The 16546-nt window shown below is 44.7% G+C and overlaps 1 protein-coding gene across 6 annotated transcripts in view; it reads left to right on the top strand.

Annotated features, from left to right (window-relative positions):
- The window catches only part of mtus2b (microtubule associated tumor suppressor candidate 2b), a 55834-nt gene that overhangs the window by 13763 nt on the left and 25525 nt on the right, over positions 1-16546 (top strand). For 4 of the 6 annotated variants that reach the window (XR_010542904.2, XM_065281660.2, XM_065281659.2 and 1 more), the window contains exon 4: positions 1059-1262. The exons of 1 other annotated variant lie outside the window; for it this stretch is intronic. Coding sequence is in view for 4 of the 5 variants with exons in the window: in XM_065281660.2 (XP_065137732.1) it covers positions 1059-1262 (204 nt within the window). In the remaining variant the exon portion in view is untranslated. Of the gene's footprint in view, positions 1-1058; positions 1263-6413; positions 7073-16546 lie in introns of those variants that run through there. One more of the 6 variants, XM_065281663.2, reaches the window with a different exon arrangement.

Raw genomic sequence — 16546 nt, 5'->3', positions numbered from 1 at the left:
TAGCCTTTTTATTGATACAACTAAAGCGGCTAATCGCCATATTTTCGTTTTGAAAGCGTGTGAAAGTTGCGCGATCCTATTTCATCAATTGCGCTGAAAATTCAGAGAAAGTTCTTACATACACACGTACAAAACTCTGTGCAGCATGTTTACTTGCTAAACAAGCAGCGGACTCTGACATAATATTAGTTTGCGTCCATATAAACTCATAATTACTCCCGCTCCGTTTGAATGACAGCAGAGAGACTCGCCCACGGTCTCACAGACCACCCCCTCACAGTATTCAGGACAGAAGCAGTCGAAAGTGGACAAAAGAGACGGATTTAAATACCAGGTGTAAACGTGATGTGTCTCTCTCGTCCATTTGTGATCCGATCGATGAAAACACATCTTAATACCAAGTGTAAACAGCTCCAAAATAATGTCTTTGTGTTAGTTTATTGTTTAAAATGGTCCATACGTGTGCATTTCGCATACGTCTTGCATGACTCTTCGACATGATTACATAAGGTTGCAGATGCGCATCCTAGGGTTATTGCAAGATGAGAAGTTGTGGTTAAAAAAAATTCTCTTTTTTTGTTGGTAAAAATGAAGATCATTTGACCCTAATGCCTCGGTTGGGATCATTTAGAGCCCTTTGAACTTCAAAACCCAATGGGTTCAAACGGTTGGCTTCAATTTATTTCAACCCTGATTTATTTAGTAACTGAGTAAGACCATGTCAAAGATTAAAATCAATCTGAAATTAATGATTAAAATCAAACTTTAATGCTCCAGATCTCATAATTAGATTATTTTAACCAAAGCGACTTGCATGACAAAGTATGAAGGTTTCAAAGCCATGACCTCTTGCTGCAGTTGAGCTACAGTTGTCCTTCACTAGTTATGAATTTATTGCGCTGTGTTGATTTCATAATTTCAACATGTTGAATGCAATATTTCAGATGTTTTCATTCATTATTACAGACTAAACAAAACTGTAAGGCAGTCACATTAGGCTGTTTATGAAGAAATTAATTTGATCACAGTAATAATAAGACTTGTCTGCTGTTTAACAGTGGATCAGAAGAGAATGGCATCAAGTGTGCCCCCCAAATTTTTAATCCCCAAACCGGGTCAGTCTGGACTGCGTCCACCGGGGTTCTCACATCTGCCTCCTGCCCAACTGGCTGCCTTTGGCTTCGTCCGCAGTGCCAGTGTGTCTTCTGTCTCCAGCAACCAATCAAACGATAGCACACACAGTGACCCCTGCCGATCCAGCCGTGAGTCTTCTTAAACATGCTGTCATTCACATGTTACCAGTGCTGGAAAACACAGTTATGTGACAAATGTCTGCTGCGAATGCATCATAGTATAGTTTTATCACATTTAAATCACATTCATCATTGTAAGCATTGTGTCATAGTGAGTAGTGTGTTTTTCCACTTGCGGATATTTAGTATGTCGTGTTTTGAATTACTCATAATAGCCACTTCTTCATGTTCACTATTTGGATTTGGATAGTTTTCCATGTTTAAGTGCTATAATTGGGTCCCCAGGGCTTCTATCAATCTAGAAAATGTGAAAAAGATCAACCCAGTAACTTAGTTTTGTAAACCACTCTCTGCAAGCATGTGAAAAAATAGTTCATTGAAATTTGTCTCCCCTTGTGATGTCAGAGGGGGATAATACTGCACTATCCAACCACTACACTGCCATTTAGTGCATGCAGTGATCAGCTTGTTTGCATTTAAAGGACACACCCCAAAAACACAAATTTTTAATGCATGCATCATGAAAACTATTGAAATAAGGCTTATGTGTGTAGGTAATATATTTTATATACATAAATACATAAAACATGCTAGGATATTTTCAACCCAGCTTTGGGTCGGAAAGGTACAAACTTATAAAATGTTTATATTTGAACCAACAAGGTGTTAAAACAACCCAGCATAAGTTAATCTATTTTTGACTTCAAGCTGGGTTGAAAATAACACAGCATTTTATAGATTTATTTTATTGTTGTTTTCTGTCAGATGTGATGCTAGTACTTTTAACCAGTTTATAAAAGTAGGCAATTACCTGCTGGTAATTCTGTATTGGAGCAAGATGATATCACAAATAAGTTAATGGGCCCTATCTTGCACCCAGCGCAATTGACTGTGTCAGTGACGCATGTATCATTCGTATTTTGCGCCGGCGCACAGCGGGGTTTTTCCCTCCACAGATGCACGTCAGCAAACTAGGGAATGAACTTGCGCTCCCTGGGCGGTTCAGCGCAAAAAGGAGGCGTGTTGCGGCGCAAACCATCTCTTATGCTATTTTGCAGTTTCAAAAAACAATTGCGCTACTAACCAAAAAAAACTAGTCTAAAGTCAGTGGCGCGTTGCGCGTGGTTCATTATGCTATTTTAAGGGCGCATGCTTGACCATAATGTATAGCGTGCACAACGCGCATACACTTTGCTTATCTAATCTACACAGATGCAACAGTTATTTTTGCAAATCATAAATTGTTACACTTAAAAATATTAATACACGAGATAAGGGGAATCATAGTGGTGAGCATTGTGGTGATAGTTTTTATTTATTCTAATGCAAATAACGATTAAAATATTTTCATAAGTTTGTTGTGTGGCTGTATTACGTTTATTTTATGTAAATAATAGTTAAAATGTTTTCATAAGAAACCTTAATGTATATGAACTTGATTTGTAAGAGTACTTTGGGGTTGGACCCATGCTTGCGTTTCTTGGGTCCGATTTCAAAGCCCCCAAACCCTTTCAGCGGTGAGGGTGGACGCAGCGATGTCCTCTGCTGGCGTCAAGTCCTGAGGCAGATCCACCTCCCGTTACACGGCGTGCCCGATTTATGCTGGCAAGCGTGGGATTCCCCCGTACAAGGACGTCGATCTCCTCGGCTGTGAACCGCTCCTGGCGTGCGCCTGGTAAATCCGTCATAATAATAGCAACCCGCCATGGAACTTGCGCCCTTGCGTTTAAAGGGAATGTTGGCTAGCGTTCTGATTGGTTTATTTGACGTTACGCCCAAACCACACCTATGAATAATGAACCTACTTCAGACCAACCCCTTATTGATTTGCGCCCGGCGCAAGAGTTATTTCTCACGCCCGGAAAATAGCAACAGCGCCCAAGATCCGCCCACAAACTCACTTGCGCGTTGCGCTTCGCACTTGCGTTTCAGATCGTTAAAATAGAGCCCAATGAGTTTGTGTTTTTGGTAGAGAGGGCTGTAAATGAGTCTAATCTTTATCCGAAAGACTATATAGGTCAAAAATATCATGAGACACCTCTCTTTTCAGTCGATGTTTCACTTAATGTTCCTGAACAGATGGTAGTTATAAACAACTACTGCAGGCAAAATTAAAGTCAGTGTTTATTTATTACAAGATTGATCATTTATACGTACAGTACGCAGTCAAAATATGGGTCGAAAAGGGACAATCCCAACCCGTTGGGTTGTAATTTAACAAAATGCTGGGTTGTTTGAACCCATTGTTGGGTCAAATATAAACATTTTCTTGGTTAAAGAAATAGTCTACTCATTTTCAATATTAAAATATGTTATTACCTTAACTAAGAAGAGTTGATACATCCCTCTATCATCTTAGTGCGTGCACGTAAGCGCTGGGGCGCGCTGCGACACTTCGATAGCATTTAGCTTAGCCCCATTCATTCAATGGTACCACTCAGAGATAAAGTTAGAAGTGACCAAACACATCAACGTTTTTCCTATTTAAAGAGTAACTAAACCCTAAACCAACTTTTTTTAGTTAATGATCTGTAAGAATGGGGCTTTATTAGTGCTGTTCATTGATTTTAGTAAGTTTTTTGACATTTGGATATAAAGTGTTTCAATACTACAATATATGGTGTAAAAACGTCTGAGTGCTGCCCTCTTCAGGTTGAACGGTGGCTACTGCAGTTGAATTTTCCTATTGGATGTTGGGTCCAAGAAATAACTCGTGACGTAAGCAGATTCAAGCTCACCACGCCCTTGTTACGATCTCACCACACACTTGGTACGAGCTTAGTTCATCACCTCTATCTCCGTTGGGATCTGCCCACTTTTCTTGCATTTTTCAAATATTGCAGTGGGTGGAGTCAGGCTCTGACCAGGGGTTTAGTTACTCTTTAAGACGAGTAGTTATACCAGCAAGTTTGGTGGTACAAAATAAAACATAGCGCTTTTCTAAGCGGATTTAAAAGAGGAACTGTATTTTATGGTGTAATAGCACTTTTGGGAGTACTTCGACTCGCCTGAAAAATCCGCTCCCCTTCTCACTCTCATAATGGGAGAGGGAGAGTGTTAATGCGCCGAGTCGAAGTACTCCCAAAAGTGCTGTTCCGCCAGTCAATATAGTTCCTCTTTTAAATCCGCTTAGAAAAGCGCTACGTTTTATTTTGTACCACCAAACTTGCTGGTATAACTACTCGTCTTAAATAGTAAAAACGTTGATGTGTTTGGTCACTTCTAACTTTATCTCTGTTTGATACCATTGAATGAATGGGGCTAAGCTAAATGCTATCGAAGTGTCGCAGCGCGCCCCAACGCTTACGTGCACGCACTAAGATGATAGAGGGATGAATCAACTCTTCTTAGTTAAGGTAATAAAATATTTTAATATTGAAAATGAGTAGACTATTCCTTTAATATAATATAGCTAAAGCCAGCCAATCAGAATAAAGCTGACCGTTTTATCCAGCTCCTGCCATTTTTTGTGAGCAATATCCATCAGGTGGTCAGTAAAGGTATACTGTGGTTGATGTAGATTTTCCATCTTAGGCTAAGATTAGTTGCTAACTTACACTGTCAAAAATATAGGTACAAAGCTGTCACTGGGGCAGTACCCTTTAAAAAAGGTCCTAATATGTACCATTTTGTTACAAATATGTATCTTTGAACTGCCTGTATGTGTCACGGTGCGGTAAACACCAACAAGAGGGAGAACCCAAACGCAGACAATGTAGAAAATAACAGAAGGTTTATTTACAAAACAAACACAAAAACCCACGTGGGGGTAAAACAGAGGATAAATAACCACAGAGATGGAACACAAAACACTGGAACAAAATAACACTAATGTAGGAAACGGACTTCAGGAACACGGAGGACATGAACACTAAAGTTTAGACAATGAACGCGCACATGACAGAGAATGAGAGGGCAATATAAAGACACGACATCAATGGGGAACAGGTGAACATAATTAATTACGTAAGACACGAGCACATAAGGGAGTAGGGTAAAAGTGACGAGACACTGGGAACACGTGACACAAATACATAATATGAAAACACGTGTTCCCACACAGAACACAATGCTGCCATAATCTTGCCCTCTGAAATAAGACCTGAATCTACACAAAGGTCTGGCAAGACCATGACAGCGACAAGACACTGGGAACACGTGGAAGCCACACATCTAATATGACTCCACATGTCCCCCACACAGAACATAGTACTGTCATGGTCTTGCCAGATACACTCAGACCTGAGTCTAGTACAAAAGATCTGGCAAGCCCATGACAGTATGTACCTTTGAAGTACTAATATGCACTTTTTGGGTACAAAGGTGTACCTTTTTGAAAGGGTACTGTCCCAGTGATAAGGCATAAGGTCATACACAGTAAATCCACCCAAAACACAGACAGACAAGGGAAACACAAGTTCGGGGTAATCCAAAAACCAGGCAGACACAAAAACCAGAGACCATGGAGAATATAAATAACCGCTCAAATACAGCTAACAATACTTCACAAGGAATGAATAAACAAAGGGTTTCAATAGAAAAGGTAATGAGCAAACAGAATGATAAGTCTAGAGCAGGGAATTGTGGGTAATGAAGTCCAGAGGGCTATGGTAGAAAGGTCTCAGAAGACCAGCAGAGGGAGCCATGGAGACTAGCGTGAGCGTTATGTATCCAGAAGGTAGCAGGTTTCTTTTTTTTAATGAATTAATAAATTAAGGATGTTTTTGTGTCACAGACTAACTACCTTTTCCCAGTCAGAAAGTTAAAAACATTGCCATTTTTCACATTTTGAAGCAAACTACGAGGTACATCGAAACACAGAGTAGGTGCATTACAGTCAAACAAATCAAACCATTTTCATAACAGTACATTTTTATCTTTTGTCATTTATTTTTATTTGCCTCTGCATGTTGCAATGTGAAAGTATAATTGTAACATTGGAAAACAGCAGCTTTAATAATTGCATTCCAGACTGATTCACAGACCTAGTCATTTCATACAGTGGTTTATATTTAGTGTAAACAAAAGCATGTAATGGGCGACTGACAAATTGAGCTTAAGGCTAGAGTTTTTTTCTGCATTTATTGATTGTACTCACTGTAGTCTTTCCCTTAATGCTGACTAGAAAGTGCTGAGTGTTATGTATACAGTATGTCCTCACAGAGACTGTGTCATACTCACCCTCACAGATTTGATAGCTTCCTTCAGTGTGTGCGTTTTGATCTTCATTTAGTAGACCATTATGACATCGGCAGATGCCCTGACATGTTGGATTCCATAGTGGGCACACATTTGTCTCTCGGCTTGGACAGCTGAGGGGTCAACAGCGGCGCCTTCCCTTCCCAATTTTACATCCCCACCTAAAAACCAAAAGACTCATCTGCTTGTTATTTAAATCTGGAGACTTGCATGTGGCGTTTTTGAACGATGTCATACTGGACAAATAGAAAATGAAGGACAGCTGTCGACCTCACCCGAGTTGAAGTCCACATTCAGGCCAGTGTCACCACTTTCTTTATATTTACTAAGTGGTTAAAGTTACCGGTTGCGCTGATATTATCTTGCCAGGGTTTTATGTCTCTTTATGTGCTGTAAAGTAACTATCATTTATAATCTTTAAGCTCTGGTAAGATTATCAGATCAGAGTATCATTTATGAAAGCGGATGATGTTTTTTGTCAGTACATGTTTGGATTCTGGATGCATCTCCTGTACTAAAGGACGAGTTATCGGCATAAATGTTTACATTACTGGGATATTTTGTTCCTCTTTTTACTTTTGTTTTAAAAAGGGACACTGAGAAACAAGATCTGCATCTATGTAAGTGTTTTCCGTCATGCATTTAAAATATCACATGAATTTCTAGGGGTTATGATATAAACGATTCAGATTGAAAAGACGTTGAATTAAAGGACTGTGAATAATTAATTTATAATTAAATATATAGTCATAATTAAATAAATAATTTGAAACTGACAATATGTGATTTACGGAAATGAATTAACCTACCAACTGTAGCTGCGTTTTTGACATTTGCATTTATGCATTTGGCAGACACTTACCTAAAGTGACTTACACTGCATTCAAGCTATACACTTTTTATCCCATTTCAACAACAAAAAAAAAAAATTCTCTGTCCAAAAATATGCTAAAGACATTTTGTAGAAAGTAAAGCCTAATTAAATATATTTTAGAATTTTAATTTAATATGTATGTTTTATATATTTACTATGTTAACATATAGTTCAAAATGTATTTCAAGGGCAAGCAAATACATTTCTAATTTTACAATCCATATGCAAGAAATGTATTCTTTGCAAAAATTAATTTTAAATATATGCCAAGTACAAGTTAATTTTATAAAGTATATTTTTGAAGTTGAAAATATATTTAATTTTAACCTATTCAGACCTGTTATTTTTAAAAGTTTTGTAACAGAGTTTTTTTTCCAATGCTACATGAATATATTTCCTTGGTTTAATATATATATATATATATATATATGGGGCTAAATATATATATTTTAAATGCTTTAAAATATATTTATTTTTAAAACATATTCCAAAATATATTTAAGCAAATATATTTTTGGCCATTTTTGTATATTTTAAAATATTTTAAAATATTTTTTTGCCATATGGGTCAATATGTCCCTGTGTTCCTATAGCTGGCAGACCATTATGTTGGCAGCACAAAGTTTGTGGGTTCAACTCCCAGTAAACACATACAGTACTGATAAAATGTTTGCCTTGAAATGCAATGTAAGTAACTTAAAACAACTTAAAAACTTAACTTAAAAAAATTAAGCTGACTGTTTAAGCTTTGGACATTTCTGTTGGTTAGTAAATGCACTTTTGGTAGTTGCTTACGTTCCTGTTAAAAAATTCTTAATTTCTTATCAAATTTGAGATTAAATGAGTTGTATGACCCTATTTTATGTTTTCCTTTGTGTTAAAAGATGTCTGTGCACAAAAAAGATCTGTAAAGTTGCAAAAATTAAAGTTTCAAATCTAAAGAGATCTTCTTTTTAAAAGTGAAACCTCATCCGTTTAACACGCCCATGCAGTTAGACGTCATACTGGTTTAAACATTTGCATAACACAATACACAATTCTAATGTACACACAAAGATAGAGGGTCTAACTTTCAATCGAGCTGTAGTATTGTTGCTGTCGAGCAGACGCTGTGTTTCGTTGCGAAAGGCAAACTATTTTGTTTGGCCTTCCAATAGAGTAAACATTAAGAAACCAGGGGTCAGGTTTTATTTACATTGTTTCAGAACAGTAAAGCCCAAATGTTCAATTTTTTTAGGATTACTTTCTAAACACGGGGGAGTAGCCTGAATGTACACATGTAAACTTTGGTTCCCTTTCAGTCGGTCACTACGACGTCACGTCGTGACCGACGAATTGGGAACCGCTTCGCGGGTGACCTATCTACTTCGAGAACTATAAGAAACGCCAATGAACTTGGCATGCAGGTATTTGCATAATGCCGGCGCCGCCCCGCCAGGTGCGTATATAAGCCGCAGGTGCACAATACCAAATTAGCTTTATTGCTTCGAAGCCGGCAGACATCTGCTCACGAGAAGCTATTCTGAAAAAACTGATCTTCGTAGATCCTGTTCTGTGGGAAAAAAGATCTCAGCTTGCCAAAGTTGGTTGGGCGAAGACACCTCAGCGGAGGCTCGCAGTGTTTTTTCTCCACCCTTTCTCTCTCTCTCTGTCTCTTTAATCAGGACTTGAGTTCGAGTGAGTGCGTTGCCTCTCCCTGTGTGTTTCACCAGCTTGCACAAAAGAGTGATTTCCCTAAAAGAGCAGCACGTTTGAGCTTTGTGTCTTTTTAAAGACAGCCACTCATTCGTGTCACGGTCGGGGTCGTCTTTTTAAAGATGGATTTCCGTCCGTGTTCGGTTTCTGGATGCGGTGTGTTCATCGCCCCCCGGGATGGCCACCAGCGTTGTCTTTCGTGTCTGGGGCTCCAGCATGCAGAGGCAGCGTTGCGTGATAGTTCATGCTCCATCTGTGAGGGCATGACTATGGCGGATTTGCGGAGACGGGTGTCGTTTCTCCGGGAACGGCGCCCGCCTTCCAAGTCTGGTGCTGCTAAGAGCGCAGCTACCAGACTTGCGAAGGATGACCTCCGTATAACGGTGCTGGGTCGGTCTGCTGGTTCGTCCAGCAGCTCCCAGCGCCCTGATCCGTTGCCAGCGGAGGTCCCGATGGAGACGAGCGGCCCGTGTTCTACGGTGTCCTCGCGCTCTGTCGAGCCTCCACCCGACGCGATGTCCACCGTAACATCGGAAGGGGGGTTGTCAGCCTCGGACGTCGATCCGGATCCGCTCCCGCCTTCGGGCCAGGTTGCGGCTTCTGTGTTCGACCCCGAGATGGCAGCCATGCTCGCTCGGGCGGCGGAGGCGGTTGGCTTGGAGTGGACTAAACCTCCCCCACCTGAACCGTCCCGCCTCGATGATTGGTTCTTCGGGGGTGCCAGGGCTTCTCAGTCCTCGCCCCCGGTGCCTTTCTTCCCCGAGGTGCATGAAGAGCTGACGCGGTCGTGGAAAACCCCGTTTTCCGCCCGGAACCGACCGTTTCAGCCTTCACCCCTCACCTCTCTCGAGGGTGGAGATGCCAAGGGGTACACTGGTATCCCGTCAGTGGAGCGGCCGGTCGCGATGCAGTTGTGTCCGGCCGGTGTCGCTTCCTCCTGGCGGGACCAGCCTACTCTCCCCTCACGGGCCTGTAAGCAGTCTTCGGCGCTGTCCGGTGCTGCTTACAAGGCTTGTGGGGAGGCAGCCTCTGCCCTGCATGCCATGGCATTGCTGCAGGTCCACCAGGCTAAGGCTCTGAGGGACCTGCACGCGGGAGGTCACGACTCGGCGGAGTTCTCTGAACTGCGTGCGGCTACGGATCTGGCGCTTCGTGCGACCAAGGTCACCGCACGCGCCGTCGGGCGTGCGATGTCTACCCTGGTAGTCCAGGAACGCCATCTCTGGCTGTGTCTGGCGGACATGAAGGACGCCGATAAAACCCGGCTCCTGAATGCTCCGGTTTCCCAGACCGGCCTGTTCGGCGAGACGGTCGAGGAGTTTGCGCAGCAATTCTCCGCGGCCAAGAAGCAGACTGAGGCCATCGCTCAGATCATGCCACGTCGGAAGCGTCCTGCGCCTGCCCCATCCACGTCGGCGCCTCAGCCTGCTCCTCGCCGAGGGCGTCCTGCGGCGGCCGCCTCCGTTCCTCCTCGGGGCTCTTCTAAGAAGCGAGGAACCGGTCGTCAGCAGCCCGCCCCGCCCGCTCAGCCCGCTTCAAAGGGTGGAAAAAGAAAGTCGAAGCGGCCCTGAGACGGGCGACCTAGAGATGGAGGGGATCGCTCTTCGGGAGATGGTGAAAGCACCACTCCCCCCACCGGAGGAGGGCCGGTTGGGGAATCCTTTGTTTCAATTTTCTGTTCCGCCGACTTTTCAGTCGGCACCCACAATTCCACAAAAAGAGCGAATTCCACTTCCATCTCTAGGTCTTCAGATGAGCGCCGGAGACACGAGCGGGCTCATAACCCCCCCTCGTTCTCCGACTCATCAGAGGAGTACGAGAGCAACGCACGGGCTCATAACCCCTCCGCGCTCTCCAACTTCTCAGGGGAGAGAAGACAATCACGGGCTCATAACCCATCGTCTTCCTCCCCCTTCGCCAGAGGGTGCATCGAGTGGCGAGAGGTGTCTTCAGCAGAGCCTCCCTTACTCAACCACCCAGCAACGGACTCAGGTGAGTGTTATCACACACAACACTGCTGTCGGTGCGGCCGTTACGCACACACCGGCGATCACCTCCGTTGCGCCCGCCGCGGGTACACCAATCGTGCCTTTAGTCCCCCTCGCACGGTGTCTGGGGGCGTGGAAACAGCTTCCCAGCCCGTCGCGTTGGCTTTTACGCACGATTCGTCTCGGCTATGCGATCCAATTTGCCCGGCGTCCCCCCAAATTCTCCGGCGTTCGTTTCACTACGGTGAGAGCTGCCGATGCGCACGTCCTCCGTGCGGAGATCGCTGTCTTATTGGCGAAAGACGCGATCCAGCCGGTCCCTCCAGCCGAGATGAGGTCGGGGTTTTACAGCCCTTACTTTATTGTACCCAAGAAAAGCGGCGGCTTGCGACCGATCCTGGACCTGCGTTCGCTGAACCGTGCACTTCACAGAATGCCGTTCAAAATGCTGACGCCCAAACGCATATTTCCATGCATTCGTCCGAACGATTGGTTCGCATCTATCGACCTGAAGGACGCGTACTTTCATGTATCGATTCTCCCCCGGCACAGGCCGTTTCTCCGCTTTGCGTTCGAGGGGCGAGCATACCAGTACAAAGTCCTCCCATTCGGGCTCTCTCTGTCGCCCCGTGTATTCACCAAAGTAGTGGAGGGGGCTTTAAAACCCCTGAGAGAGAGAGGTGTGCGCATTCTCGCGTATCTGGACGATTGGCTAATAATAGCTCAAACACGTCAGACGCTGTGCGATCACAGAGATTTAACTTTGAAACACCTCGCTCGTTTGGGTCTTCGGGTCAACTGGGAAAAGAGCAAGCTTTGCCCCGTGCAGAGAATCTCTTTTCTCGGTATGGAACTGGACTCGATCGATTTGACAGCTCGTCTAACAGAAGCGCGTGTACAGTCGATTCTGACTTGCCTGAATACATTCAAGAGCAAGAGCGCGGTCCCGCTGAAACAATTTCAGAAACTTTTGGGGCATATGGCAGCAGCCGCAGCTGTAACTCCGCTCGGACTGCTCCATATGCGACCGCTTCAGCATTGGCTTCACGATCGAGTCCCGAGGAGAGCGTGGCTGCGCGGCATTCACCGTGTTATCATTACACCTGCGTGTCGTCGCACTTTCACTCCGTGGTCAGACCGTGCGTTTCTCCGAGCCGGTGTGCCTCTGAGACAGGTCTCCAGGCATGCAATAGTATGCACAGATGCTTCGGACACGGGGTGGGGGGCCACGTACGATGGGCTTGCGGCTTCGGGGGTCTGGACGGCACCCCAGCTGCATTGGCACATAAATTGCCGAGAAATGTGGGCTGTATATCTTGCGCTCGTCCGTTTCAGCAACGAGTTACAGGGCAAAGATGTATTAGTTCGCACAGACAACACTGCGACCGTGGCGTACATCAATCGTCAAGGCGGTTTACGCTCGCGGCACCTGTCGCATCTCGCCCGTCATCTCCTCACTTGGAGTCAGAAGAATTTGAGGTCTCTTCGTGCCATTTACATCCCGGGCACGCTCAATGTAGAGGCGGATGCGCTCTCTCGGGCTGCGCGTCCCGGCGAATGGCGACTCCACCCCATTGCGGTTCAGCAGATTTGGAGACGTTTCGGCAAAGCGCAGATAGATCTGTTTGCTTCCCCAGAGACGACCCATTGTCGCCTGTTCTATTCACTAGCCGACGACTCGCTCGGCGTGGATGCATTGGCACACAGCTGGCCGCGAAACATGCGCAAATACGCGTTCCCTCCGGTGAGCCTCATTGCGCAAACCCTATGCAAAATCCGGGAGGACGAGGAGAGCGTGCTGTTGGTGGCACCGTATTGGACAACCAGGAGTTGGTTTCCAGAACTCTCTCTCCTCGCGACAGCCCCTCCTTGGAAGATTCCCCTGAGGAAGGACCTTCTTTCTCAACAAGAGGGCACATTATGGCACCCGCGCCCCGACCTGTGGAACCTCCATGTGTGGTCTCTGGACGGGGCACGGAGGATTTGAGTGATTTACCGCAAGAGGTATCTAACACTATTGCTGCAGCGCGAGCGCCGTCTACGAGACAGGCTTACGCGCTTAAATGGAACCTGTTTGTCGACTGGTGTTCTTCCCAAAGTGAAAACCCCCGAGAATGCCCGATTAGTGTTGTGCTTTTATATCTCCAGCGCCGTTTGGAGAATAGGCTGTCACCATCCACTATTAAAGTCGATATCGCTGCGATATCAGCTCACCATTCACCCGTAAACGGTAGAACAGTGGGTCAGCACGACCTGGTCATTAGATTTCTCAGAGGCGCTCGAAGACTGAATCCTTCGCGTCCTCCCTCTATTCCTCCTTGGGACCTGTCCTTGGTGCTGAAATCACTCCAGGAAGCCCCATTTGAGCCTCTGCATAGTGTGAGTGTTAAATTTCTTACTATGAAAACATTAACTCTCCTTGCTTTGGCTTCTGTTAAGAGGATAGGGGATATTCATGCATTTTCGGTCGACGAATCGTGCCTTCAGTTCGGGCCGGCTGCATCCAGCGTAACACTGAGACCCCGGCCCGGCTTTGTGCCCAAAGTTCCCACCACTCCTTTCAGAGATCAAGTGGTGAACCTCCAAGCGCTGCCTTTGGAGGAGGCAGACCCAGCCATGGCTTTGTTATGCCCTGTTCGTGCACTACGTGTGTATATAGACAGGACGCAAAGTTTTAGGACCTCAGATCAGCTCTTTGTTTGTTACGGTGGTCAGCAGAAAGGAAAAGCTGTCACCAAGCAGAGGATGTCCCATTGGATTGTGGATACTATAGCCCTTGCATATCAAAAGCAGAATGTGCCTTGTCCATTTAATTTACGTGCTCACTCTACACGCAGTGTGGCATCATCTTGGGCACTGGCTCGCGGATCCTCGCTAACAGATATTTGTAGAGCTGCAGGCTGGGCGACACCTAATACGTTCACAAGATTCTATAGTGTTCGTGTCGAACCGGTTTCCACTCGGGTTCTTTCTACTAACTAGTTAAGAATGCCGAGGGTCGGCTCGTGTGTCGGCTTGGAGCCTCTATTTTGGTGCTGCACATCTGCACCAATATGGAAGGCCATCGGGGCAAAAACGTCTAAAAAACTGTTTTTGCCTCTCCTCCACCGCCCTGATAGCTGGTGTTGCGGAGCATCCGCTGTCAACCTATCACTGATGTATTCTCTGTAAACCTGTGTAGGCTAGGCGTCCACATTTGTCCCCTACGTGGGGTTCATTTGTGTGTATACTCCGTGGGGTACTAATCCTCCACGTTTTCCTTAGCAGAGCCTGCTCTGCATCTCTCTGCATACTATGTTTTTTTCAGAGACTTTTTATGAGCAACCTTCGGTTGTTTCATATTTTATGTCATCCATTCAACCTTCTTAGGGGATGGCTTCCGCAGTGTTCTAGCTCCGCTCAGTTTAGACGCTTCCCCAGTTCGCTGCTTCACTATCGTGGGTTAAGGAACAGGTAGTGACCGGCCTTCTGCATTTCGCCTTAGGTTCCGCCCCTTACGTGGAGGGCGGAGGGCTTTTACAGACACTGGAAGGGTTCAGCTGCAGTGGCGTTTTGGTAGGGATTCCCAATTCGTCGGTCACGACGTGACGTCGTAGTGACCGACTGAAAGGGAACGTCTCGGTTACGTATGTAACCCTCGTTCCCTGAAGGAAGGGAACGGAGACGTCACGTCCCGTCGCCACAGTTTGCTGTTCCATTGCTGTTTTTTAGGCCGGGCACTGTTGCTCGGCTTCTCAGCAATAATATAGCTAATTTGGTATTGTGCACCTGCGGCTTATATACGCACCTGGCGGGGCGGCGCCGGCATTATGCAAATACCTGCATGCCAAGTTCATTGGCGTTTCTTATAGTTCTCGAAGTAGATAGGTCACCCGCGAAGCGGTTCCCAATTCGTCGGTCACGACGTGACGTCTCCGTTCCCTTCCTTCAGGGAACGAGGGTTACATACGTAACCGAGACGTTCTGCTGACTGACATCATGTAAGTAGCCGATGTTTTCATATTTAATGAATTTCCTGCTAATGTTTCAAATGAGAGTTTTGAGCAGTGCAGATTCGCAGAAAGCGCTTCTTTGTCATTTCACAAATGCCGAAATGGTTTTGTGTTTTAGTATCCTAACCTTACCAATTCGGCCAATCACAACGCACTGGATAGCTGGCCAATTGGTTCACACAGCGATTTCTTAGAACGATGAGCTTTGTACAAAACCACCTGTTTCAGATGGGTGGGACTTAGAGGTGCTACAAAAACGTATGGTATGTGGAAAATAATGCGTTTTTTGAACCACGCAACCACATTGTATTACACTAAAGACAAATTAATGTGCTTTTAAGCCACGAAATATGGGCCCTTTAAAGCCCTTGTGGTACTGAAGTCCCTAATGATTGTAGCTTGTATTTTAGTGCTTAGGATAGGAGTGCACATCTAGTAAATTGTCTTACTAGAAAAATAAAATCATCTTATAATCAAAATCTAATAAAAATAATTATCACAATTGCTGTGGTCTTCCTGTTTATGACAGATGTCATTCACATCAGACATCAAACCCATTTAATGCTTTTATGATGCATTATAAATAATTCACATGTCTGGCGCTGTTGTGTTCTCCGTTCTGACCGGACAATAACATTTGCCAGCCAGTCATGCTAACATGAAAGAGTAGGAAGAGCAATTTATCACCAACTGTTTTGTGTTTAATGGTTGTGTTTTTTAGCTTAGAAATTATTAACCTTTCCACACGGAGACGCGTTAAGACATATAAGTGAAAGTGTTGTATATTATCGCTCGCTGTTTTGTCCAGATGGATCCAGCATTTCAAGAGCCTGAATCCACTATTTTGAAACCGGGTCGAGTAAAAATATATGAGCACGACATGAACATGATGTCATAACCCATGTCTCGCTCAGACACCGCTATGTCACGTAACAGCAACAACAACAATGGTGGACTACATGCTTGTGTTTGTGCTGCAGAAGGTCTGTTTATTTCTACTATAGTGAGCAAAAGATTATGGACAACAACAAGATTTATTCTCCAGGGGCCTCATTTATCAAGCGTGCGTACGAACAGAAGTGTGCGTAAAGTGTGGGTAGGAACAGTTTTACGCAAAGTGTGGAATTTATCAAATTGTACTTATACGTAGAAATGTGTGTAAATATACGCACACCTCGGAGTACGCAGAGCATCTAGTGGTAGAATAGCAATACTACACAGGACCGTCCATCCCCAGTGTTAAAAGAATACTTTGTCTATTTATTATTCACCCAGCTAAAAATGATTACTGTTAATAAAGTAACTGCAAATCAGTATTGAAGTAAATTAATGAAGTGTCTAACCCTATATAAGAAAGCTCTGTCAAATGCTTAAAACAGTGGCTTATCTTGCATTATTGGAAGACTTGGCAAATCATCCATTCCGCCGGGAGTGCGTTTTCAGAGAACGCGCCGATGATGCTGGTTATGCGGCTGTCCAAGGAAAGTTCTGTCATTGTCTGTCCTCCTACAGATTTCACGTCGGTGTGCTGTGAAGTTTTTTTTT

This window comes from Paramisgurnus dabryanus, chromosome 8 (genome assembly GCF_030506205.2).
Source record: "Paramisgurnus dabryanus chromosome 8, PD_genome_1.1, whole genome shotgun sequence".
Taxonomy (NCBI): domain Eukaryota; kingdom Metazoa; phylum Chordata; class Actinopteri; order Cypriniformes; family Cobitidae; genus Paramisgurnus; species Paramisgurnus dabryanus.
This window is presented reverse-complemented; position numbering and strand designations above follow the sequence as displayed.